Here is a 9,417-nt window from a genome sequence, read left to right on the forward strand (position 1 = left end):
TGGTCCATTGGACCAACCTAATCCGAAACCGGTCAACCACGCTGGCCAGATTGACCCGATAGATTCTGTTATCAACATCAACCCTATTGATCCCATAGTTTAGTAGGGACCGGTTCGACACAACATACCTCCCCGTCAACCAGAAATGGGAGATCCTGAGCGCTTTGCGGCAATGGCAGCGCAAATCGAAGCCTTGACACGGCAAAACGCAGAACTTTGTCTACGAGTATCAGAGCAGTCTCATCGAGAGGAACCCGTGGTAGGCGGGACGAAGAAGAGCACAACAGCTGCGTTAGCACTCATAATCAACCAAAAGGAGGACACTAAGAAGACAACTTCAAGCAGCCTGCAAGTCGAAAGGAGGAAAACTGGGTGGATGATAGCAAAATCGGTGGTACCCAAGATAGAGATGACGAACTCAACAGAAGGATGGCAGAGTTTGACAAGAGGTTCACCAACCTGGAGATGGAGCGGAAGAATAAAGGGAAGGACACCTTTGTGGAGAAGATGTTGCAGGGAACCGGTTCACCTTTTTCCCTGCGGGTGGAGGAATACCGGTTGCCTGAAAAATTCAAGGTCCCTCCTATGATGAGTTACAAGGGTGTTGGAGATCCAGTCGAACACTTGGAAGATTTTCAGTCACATGTACGCCTCCTTGACATCCCAGACGAGATGGTTTGCAGGGCCTTCCCCCTCACTTTATCAGGAAGTGCCCGAAACTGGTTTAGGAAGCTGCCCCCGACTCAGTTGACAAATTTGAGGATCTAGGCCAGGTATTCTTAACTCAGTTTATGACTTCACGGATCCGGAAGAAACCACCGTCCTATTTGCTGACTCTAAAGCAGCGCAGTGATGAAACCCTAAAGCAATTCATAACTCGATTCAACCTAGAGAAGACAGAAATTGAAGAACCCTCAGATGACCTGATATACTCGGCAATTTATCATGGGCTCTTGACCAAAGAGCCGGTGATGAGGAAGATGGCACAAAAACCACCGAGTAATCTACAGGAACTGATGAGCAAGGTACAAGAGTTCATCAATGAGGTTGATGTTCTAGAGGCAATAGATAGCACGAGACATCTGGGACAAAAAGAAGATAAAAACAAGGAAGACTACTTTTGGGATCGGGTGTAGCAGTGACAGGAAATAGCAAGGAACGCGAAGCATTTGAAGAGGTAGTATCAGTAGTACGCTCAGAGTTTGGTTTATTTACGCTTTTATGCTTTTATTATTTGATTGTCTTTCAATAATAAATTTGATTTGAATAAAGAGTAATGCTGATTTAAGCATCGGAGTGTCCTCGGTCCCCCGAGAACCCCCTTTGACAATTACTCTTTGATAGACAGGACAAGGAGAAAACCTTAGACAAAAACAATGAGCTTCCTCAAGGTGAAAGGGGAGCAAAGGTTCATTCCCGGAGACAAGGAGAAAACCTTGGACAAAAACAAGGAGCTACCCCAAGGCAAAAGGTGAGCAAAGGTTAATTTGTTGAAAGATTCATATATCATGGTTGTAGATTATTCTGCAGGTTAAAGCTTAGTTTGTCAAGCGGGATTCAATGAAGAATCGGGTATATCACTCTCGGATATTTGATAGAAGAATCGGGTATATCACCCCCGGATATGTCACCACTGAAGACAAGGAGAAAACCTTGGATAAAAACAAGAATAGAGAGACAACCCTCTAAAACAAGAACAAGGAGAAAACCTTGGGCAAAAACAAGAATAGGGAGACAACCCTCTAAAACAGGACAAGGAGAAAACTTAGGCAAAAACAAGGACAAGGAGAAAACCTTGGGCAAAAACAAGAATAGGGAGGCAACCCTCTAAAACAAGGACAACGAGAAAACCTTGAGCAAAAACAATTAACGGGAGACAACCCAATCAAAAAACAAGAAGACTCACTCCCGGCAACAAGGAGAAAACTTTGGATAAAAACAAGAAATCATCCCAAGGTGAATGGGGAACAAAGGTTAATCTGTCGAAAGACTTATAAATTACAGCTTAAAGGTTTTTGTGCACGTTTGGATTATCTTTATGACTTGGAGAGGGACCTGGACATGATCCTCGGGTATCTCGGAACTAGGATGGGTTAAACCCCTGGGCAAAGGATAGAGCTGGGGGGTGCTCCCGGGAACTCATGCAATGCCAAAAACAGAGCTGAAGAGCTCCAACTAGCGAGCTCAAAGCACACTCACTAAGGAGACACGAGTCTCGGATAAGGTCAAACAACAAGCCGCCAAAGGGCTTTGACTAAATTCCCATTACCCAAGTACCTTGGCTAAGGGAATTGGAGGGTAACTGTTAGGAATAAATTCACACTACAAGTCTACCAAATTCTAGGCCCAATAGCCAAGGATAGGCCCATAAAGATATTAATTAAATAGCAAAGGCTATTTAATTAATTAATAATCTTATATTCCAATCAAGATAATATTGGAATAAAGACGTCCTACTTATCTCTACATGATATCGGTTGAATGTTTATCTTTACATGATAACTGATGAGTTCTATTTCAACTCTGGACTCTCAAACTAATTCAAATAAGAAGATCCAGTCCAAGTCTACTTCAACTCTCCAAGCCTATAAATAGGCCCCTACACAAGGTACTAAGAGATCCTGAAATATCCTCACATATTATTGAGGGTATTGAATTATTGTACGCCGAAGCATAATATTTCTCTTAGAAACTTTCTAACTTTAGTATCGGAGTGTCTCGGTTCCCCGAGGACCTCCTTGACAATATTACTTTTTTGTAGTGATTTGGAGTGCACGATGACGTATTGAAGATCTTGAAGAAAGTGCATCCATTGTGTTGAAAACTTTTCTAACAAAAAAAATAATCAATTTAAGTAAAAATTAATTAGAAAAGAAAATTAGGACAAAAAAAAATAAAAAAATCGAAAGTTGAAAAACAAAAACACTGGAAACAATGACGAAAAACGAAGTAAAAAGAGAGACTGAGAGAGAGAAGAGAAACGTGAATGCCAGCCGTCATCCACTGTGTTGGGCTATATGGAATTTCAGGAATCACCATCATTCGCATTGGGAAAGCTACAATGGACGATTTCCGTTGGATTTGATATTTCTTGTATAGATTAGTCACTTTCCTATTTTTTGAATCTTCAAAAGTTTTTCATTGTTAATCTTACAAGTTAAGCATTTCTAAAGCTTTTATATGAAGATATATTTTTCCGGGCCAAATCATGTTCACAAAGCAATTAATAACTCCTAAATATTGACACTTTTTTAATGTTGTGGATGATATATTTTTATTTTTATTTTTAAGTTGGAAGGCTTCAAAAGTTTCTACTGTATCAATTTTAGGGCACATTAGTTTGCTAAATAGACTGTCTCTAACCTTGTATTTGGAAGTATTCTCAAATGATTTTTCATCCTCTCTTTCATTCAGATTAAGAGTGAGAATGATATGATCTTCCATTGTAACATTTTTCTGTATTTGATTAAAAAAAAAAAAAAAAGGCTAATGAATTTATCAAATGCATCTTCTCTCAAGCCTTAAGGTAGGAAGTCATTCAACAAATGGGATCGACGAACTTTCCACCAGGAAACTGATATGGGTTTTATAATTTTTTTTTTTCATAGACTACTTTTCACCAATAAATTTAATTATTTAATTTATATTCTAACCCACTTATTCCAAATATAATATTTACAATTTAAATGTCAAATAAAAGATAAACGTTACCATATATTTGAACTTGAATGTGCTGCTGACCATGTGGATGATCTGAACTTGAACCGAAGCTTTATCTCTAACATTGCTGATGTTAGACCCCTTTCTTGGTGAAGACAATTGAAGCGTCCAAATATTTCAAGCCGTAGTCCAAACGGCAGCTTTGAATGATAGAAAGCCGAAAGCATTGACAAAAGAACGCGTTTGATAGAAATATCTGTCGAAGAAAAAGTATTGAGGACGAGAAGAATGGAATCAATAATGCTCGTCGCTCCTGCCATTCAAAACCTGTATTCTCACAAACAAGAAGCGTTGAATCTATGGAACTTGTTCGAAACACCAACTTGTCTGCTCTTCTTGTCTTGCTGTCTTGCTTTTGTTTAGAGTTTGGCTCTGCAACAGACACCATCACAGCAGCTAAATTCATCAACGACTCTGAAACCATCATCTCCAATGGGGGTGACTTCAAACTGGGATTTTTCAGCCCTCCAAATTCTACCGATCGGTATGTTGGGATATGGTATGCTGAAATTTCTGTGTTCACTGTTGTATGGGTTGAAGCAGTAGTCCAAAAACGGCAGCTTTGAGTGATAGAAAGTCGAAAGCATTGACCGAAAAAGGCGTTTGATAGAAATATCTGTCGAAGAAAAGTATCAGGACGAGAAGCAAGGAATCAATAATGCTCGTCGCTCCTGCCATCCAAAACCTGTATTCTCACAAACAAGAAGCGTTGAATCTATGGAACTTGTTCGAAACACCAACTTGTCTGCTCTTCTTGTCTTGCTATCTTGCTTTTGTTTAGAGTTTGGCTCTGCAACAGACACCATCACAGCAGCTAAATTCATCAACGACTCTGAAACCATCATCTCCAATGGGGGTGACTTCAAACTGGGATTTTTCAGCCCTCCAAATTCTACCAATCGGTATGTTGGGATATGGTATGCTGAAATTTCTGTGTTCACTGTCGTATGGGTTGCTAACAGAAACAATCCCCTCAAGAATTCCTCTGGAATTCTTACCATATCCGAAGATGGCAATCTGGTAGTGTTAGATGGGCAAAAGAAGGTTCTCTGGTCATCAAATTTAACAAATTCTGTTGTCAATTCGAGTGCCCAGCTTTTAGATTCTGGAAACCTTGTTTTGCGAGGTAACACTACAGGGACAATCATATGGGAGAGTTTCCAACATCCTTCTAATACAATCATAAAAAATATGAAAATTAGTACGGATGTTAGAACGGGTAAGAAAGTGCAGCTGACATCATGGAAAAGTCCTTCTGATCCATCCATTGGAAACTTCTCTGCCGGTATTGAGGTTCGAAATATTCCTGAAATTTTCATCTGGAACGACAGTAACACATATTGGCGGAGTGGTCCATGGAACGGCCAAGTCTTTATCGGAGTACCGAACATGTATTCTGTATATCGTGATGGAGTTACTCTTGTACCTGATAATGATGGAACATTCTATTTTTCTTTTTCCTTTTCAAACGAGTCTTTCACAACACAATTTGTCTTGAATGCTCAAGGAAATCTACAGGAAACACATTTCGACACTGGGGATGATCGTTGGGTGATCGGGTGGTCAGCTTTGAATACTGACTGCCATGTTTATGGCAAGTGTGGGGCATTTGGAAGCTGTAATTCACAGAATTCACCAATTTGCAGCTGTATAAGGGGGTTTGAGCCAAAGAACGGAGAAGAATGGAACAGAGGAAATTGGACTAGTGGATGTGAGAGGAGGAGACCCTTGCAGTGTGAGAGGGTGGACAATGGCAGTGATGGGGGCAAAAAAGATGGATTTTTGAAATTAACGATGATGAAAGTGCCAGACTTGGCAGATTGGTCATCTGCTCTTGAAGAAAAATGTAGAAACCAATGCTTGGAGAATTGTTCCTGTATAGCTTACGCATACGATTCTGGCATTGGTTGTATGGCATGGACAAGAAGCTTAATTGACCTACAGAAATTCTCAAGTGGCGGAGTTGATCTTTATGTTCGTTTGGCTTATTCAGAACTTGGTAAGTTGTTTTTGTTTTCTGTCAAAATTTATCTTATGCTTCAAATCATCCACTGCAATTGTTTGGCTACTTTAAGTTTGATGTTTTGTCTGAATTTACAGATAAAAAGGGAAATGTGAAAGTAATCGTAACAGTCACAGTGATCGTAGGAGTAATATGCACTGGCATATGTACTTACTTATTGTGGCGTTGGATGGCTAATCAAAAAGGTAATATGCACCGTCCTTTTCACCTAGAAAATAGTCTGATTGCTACAGAGAGATTACTAACTATTGTATAAACGCCCAGTAGAGAAAAGGAAAAGGAGGATGTTATTGTTCGACACGGGGGAAGCATATAAAAAATTTTCTAGTGAAGACAATCTTGAAGACAACGTGAACCAAGTTAAACTCCAAGAGTTACCGTTATTCAATCTTCAGGAGCTGGCAAGTGCAACAAACAACTTCCATCAATCAAATAAGCTTGGCCAGGGTGGATTTGGTCCTGTATACAGGGTAATAATAGTTGCTTTTGTAGAGTGTTATTACCTAAAAACTTGAATATGTAGTCAATTACTTGTTTGTTTGTTTGTTTATAGGGAAAACTTTCAAATCAACAAGAAATTGCAGTAAAAAGACTTTCAAGAGCCTCTGGACAAGGGCAAGAAGAATTTATGAATGAAGTGGTGGTCATATCTAAACTCCAGCACCGGAATCTCGTTAAACTCCTTGGCTGCTGTGTTGAAGGGGAAGAAAAGATGTTAGTTTATGAATACATGCCAAACAAAAGTTTGGACACATTTCTCTTTGGTTAGTTCATGCTTATGCCTTTGTTATTATCTTTCAATATTACAATCTACACTAATCTACATAGAGAGACAACAATGAAATGATATTCTTCGGTTGTTGTATCTTAGTCTGTAGATACATACTTTTCTTATGTGACTTCACCGAATTTACTTCTTTTACAAACATGACGAAAATTCACATTGCAAGTTCAATCCAAGTGCACTTCCTTTTTCTTATTTGGTTAATTTGAATAATTTCCTTAGATTCAATCAAACCGAAACTACTAGATTGGAGAAGACACTTCAACATTATTGAGGGAATCAGTCGAGGTCTGCTGTACCTTCATAGGGATTCCAGATTAAGGATTATTCATAGAGATCTAAAAGCAAGTAATATCTTGTTGGACGAAGAGCTAAATCCAAAAATATCAGATTTTGGTTTGGCTAGGATTTTTGGGGGCAATGAAGATCAGGCCAATACTAAAAGGGTCGTTGGAACATAGTAAGTACCTTTGTTTGGCCAAATTCACAAATATAATTACACTAATATTTCATGTAACAATATTTGAATGTGTCTTGTTGTTAAAACTCAGTGGGTACATGTCCCCTGAATATGCAATGGAAGGGCGATTTTCAGAGAAATCAGATGTCTTCAGCTTTGGAGTGTTGTTACTCGAGATTGTTAGTGGAAGAAGAAATTCTAGCTTTTATGATGATGAGCAGGACATGAGCCTTCTAAGATTTGTAAGTCCCCCTTATATGATTGCCTCATTTTTTAAGAACTTCAATTGCATGGTTCTTAGGAGTTTTAGGATTGATGCTAAGAATTTGAATCCTGTATTCATGTTTCCAGGCATGGAAAATGTGGAATGCAAACAACATTGTGGCATTAACAGACCCGATGATACGTGAACCCTGCTTTGAAATGGAAATTTTGAGATGCATACACGTCGGGCTACTGTGTGTGCAAGAATTTGCTAAAGATAGGCCAACTGTCTCCATTGTTATTTCCATGCTTAAAAGTGAGACTCTTGATCTGCCTCTTCCGAAGCAACCTGCATTCACGGAAAGGCAAATTGCCCTAGATGCTGACTCCTCTCAACACAACTCAAGTAAATGCTCCGTTAACAATGTTACTGCTACAATGGTTCAAGGCCGATAGCTAGTATATGAAAAATGATTTTACATGTTGAATGTGTTTCAGTAGAATCAAAATATTTTCCAAAGATATATGTTATGAATCTTTTGGTTATTAAAGGAGTATATATGTTATGATATACTCCTTCTCAAAACTCTCTTGTGTCGCTCTCTGTTTTCTCCACAGCCTTTCAAAGACAATGAAGAGAACAAAACAATCCAGTTGAGCAATATTCACGATGACCAGTGGGGTTCATGAGATTCCCGTATTGGATCCATTCCAAGCAGACAGGGCAAATACAGGGCATTACAGCGGTCGAACGTAGCTCCCTCTGAGGTGACTTTAACCTCTGTATTTCTTGGTTGTTAATTCTGCAATCAGTTGAGGCCTGTTTTGTTTCACGTGGAGAGTTCATCGACTTCTTTATGAACTCTGCCAAGTTCTCAGTTAGGAAACTAGAAAACAAGGAAGGAAGAAGACGACTGAAAACAGAGTAGTTTGGAGAATGAAATGATTCTCTGATATTATTATATAATCTGAGATTACAGATATATATACACATGTACTAATACGTGGATCAAAGACAATCAACATAATTAAACATAGGAAGTGATTTTATATATAATAAAAAAAGCTTATGGAGTAATTTTTAAGAAAGTTAAAAAAGCAAGAACTTTTTTTTTATTTTACCTACAATTTTTATCATATTCCCCGTCAAACTATCAATTATTTATGCATGTAATATTGTGAATTTTATATTAGACCAACATGGAGATCTTACCTAAATCTTACCATAATTGACAACTTCATAATCGACAACATGGTAAATGACGGTTATAACTTTTGGGGGAAACTACATTTAATTTTTGCAATGTCTTTTCCAATGTTTGCATTTTTGTAATGTCTACATATGCTCAGTAATCGGACTGTGGAAGAGGAAGCAATGGTAAAGATGTTTTTAGCAGTCTTGTACTTTTTAAAGATATACAATCAAGATAGAGTTTACATGGGTGAGCCATGTACTTGGAAACTCTTTTCTTTATTCCTTCCTTTGAGTTTGGCGGCAAGTATCACCCTTCTACATCACATGGCTAAAAGATGATCCTATGTGTAAGTTCTTGTTGGCTTAATTTGGTAAGCAAAATGATGACCAAAAGTGCCAGATTCATCATCCATTCAATTACCGTTCGGACGAGAAGAAGTGCTGTTCGGACGCTCGAAGAATTCTATTTTCCCAGAGAGCCTCGTCTGCAATCTCGTTTGCAATCCCGTCCGGACGAGCTCGATAAACAAGAATTCCCGAGAGCCTCATCTGCAGTCTCGTCTGAATCCTGTCCGGACGACTTTTACTAAAAATGTCATATCTTGAGTTTCAGACCTCTGATTGGAGCAATCTTTGCAGCGTTGGAAAGCTAACTCAAGGATCTACAAGTCATGTTTCACAAGGTTTAGCTAATTCCAATGTTTACTGGGTCAAAACGGGCCATAAAGATAAGACTACGAAGCTGGGCGGAATGGCTCGTGTGCAATCTCGTCCGGACGAGATTGCAGACGGCCATGTGTTAAAAACACGTTCTGGCTGTGTTTTGTTGTCCCGTCCGGACGCCGCGTACCTGTAACAGTTTTAAATGAATATAAACTCTTTCCTAGGTGTAGGTATGATGGGACTATTATAAATACACTTCTATAGGAAGATAAAGGCACGAATTTCTGATCTAGAATTCGCCGTCGTGTGCTAAGAGAGTCTGTCAGTTCTCTCTCTTAGAGTGATTGTTTGTATTTATTTGTTGATTG

The 9,417-nt window shown here is 38.9% G+C and overlaps 3 protein-coding genes across 5 annotated transcripts; all 3 read left to right on the forward strand.

The window, feature by feature from the left end:
- Nucleotides 1-4,019: 4,019 nt before the first annotated feature.
- On the forward strand, nucleotides 4,020-4,246 carry LOC132170286 (G-type lectin S-receptor-like serine/threonine-protein kinase At1g11300; the record flags this gene model as incomplete). The annotated part of the gene is given in 1 exon segment (XM_059581206.1): nucleotides 4,020-4,246. A coding segment is annotated over 1 exon segment (227 nt), but the record flags the coding sequence as incomplete, so codon positions are not given.
- Nucleotides 4,242-8,105, forward strand: LOC132170281 (G-type lectin S-receptor-like serine/threonine-protein kinase At1g11330). 3 transcript variants are annotated; one of them, XM_059581201.1, is made up of 8 exons: nucleotides 4,242-5,719; nucleotides 5,821-5,928; nucleotides 6,008-6,213; nucleotides 6,297-6,507; nucleotides 6,750-6,987; nucleotides 7,079-7,229; nucleotides 7,339-7,597; nucleotides 7,810-8,105. In XM_059581201.1, exons 1-8 carry the CDS (start codon nucleotides 4,438-4,440, stop codon nucleotides 7,824-7,826), a joined length of 2,472 nt encoding a protein of 823 aa, XP_059437184.1. In that variant the 5' UTR covers nucleotides 4,242-4,437; the 3' UTR covers nucleotides 7,827-8,105. The 3 variants fall into 3 exon arrangements, with proteins under 3 accessions (XP_059437184.1, XP_059437181.1, XP_059437183.1); XM_059581198.1 differs by lacking the exon at nucleotides 7,810-8,105 and having other exon boundaries at nucleotides 7,339-7,729; XM_059581200.1 differs by lacking the exon at nucleotides 7,810-8,105 and having other exon boundaries at nucleotides 6,011-6,213; nucleotides 7,339-7,729.
- LOC132169969 (G-type lectin S-receptor-like serine/threonine-protein kinase At1g11330) lies at nucleotides 6,028-7,647 on the forward strand. Its single transcript, XM_059580903.1, has 5 exons — nucleotides 6,028-6,213; nucleotides 6,297-6,507; nucleotides 6,750-6,987; nucleotides 7,079-7,229; nucleotides 7,339-7,647. The coding sequence occupies exons 1-5, from the start codon at nucleotides 6,028-6,030 to the stop codon at nucleotides 7,645-7,647; spliced, it is 1,095 nt and encodes a 364-aa protein (XP_059436886.1).
- Nucleotides 8,106-9,417: the final 1,312 nt, after the last annotated feature.

Source organism: Corylus avellana, chromosome ca2, assembly GCF_901000735.1.
Source record: "Corylus avellana chromosome ca2, CavTom2PMs-1.0".
NCBI lineage: Eukaryota > Viridiplantae > Streptophyta > Magnoliopsida > Fagales > Betulaceae > Corylus > Corylus avellana.

Bases quoted from the DNA above. Each gene is read 5' to 3' on its own strand.
- LOC132170281 (XM_059581198.1), top strand. From the start codon at position 4,438: ATGGAACTTGTTCGAAACACCAACTTGTCTGCTCTTCTTGTCTTGCTA. The intron at 6,214-6,296 runs GTAATAATAGTT...GTTTGTTTATAG, and splicing joins GATTTGGTCCTGTATACAGG to GGAAAACTTTCAAATCAACA. The intron at 6,988-7,078 runs GTAAGTACCTTT...GTTAAAACTCAG, and splicing joins AAAAGGGTCGTTGGAACATA to TGGGTACATGTCCCCTGAAT.
- LOC132169969 (XM_059580903.1), top strand. From the start codon at position 6,028: ATGTTATTGTTCGACACGGGGGAAGCATATAAAAAATTTTCTAGTGAA. The intron at 6,214-6,296 runs GTAATAATAGTT...GTTTGTTTATAG, and splicing joins GATTTGGTCCTGTATACAGG to GGAAAACTTTCAAATCAACA. The intron at 7,230-7,338 runs GTAAGTCCCCCT...TCATGTTTCCAG, and splicing joins ACATGAGCCTTCTAAGATTT to GCATGGAAAATGTGGAATGC.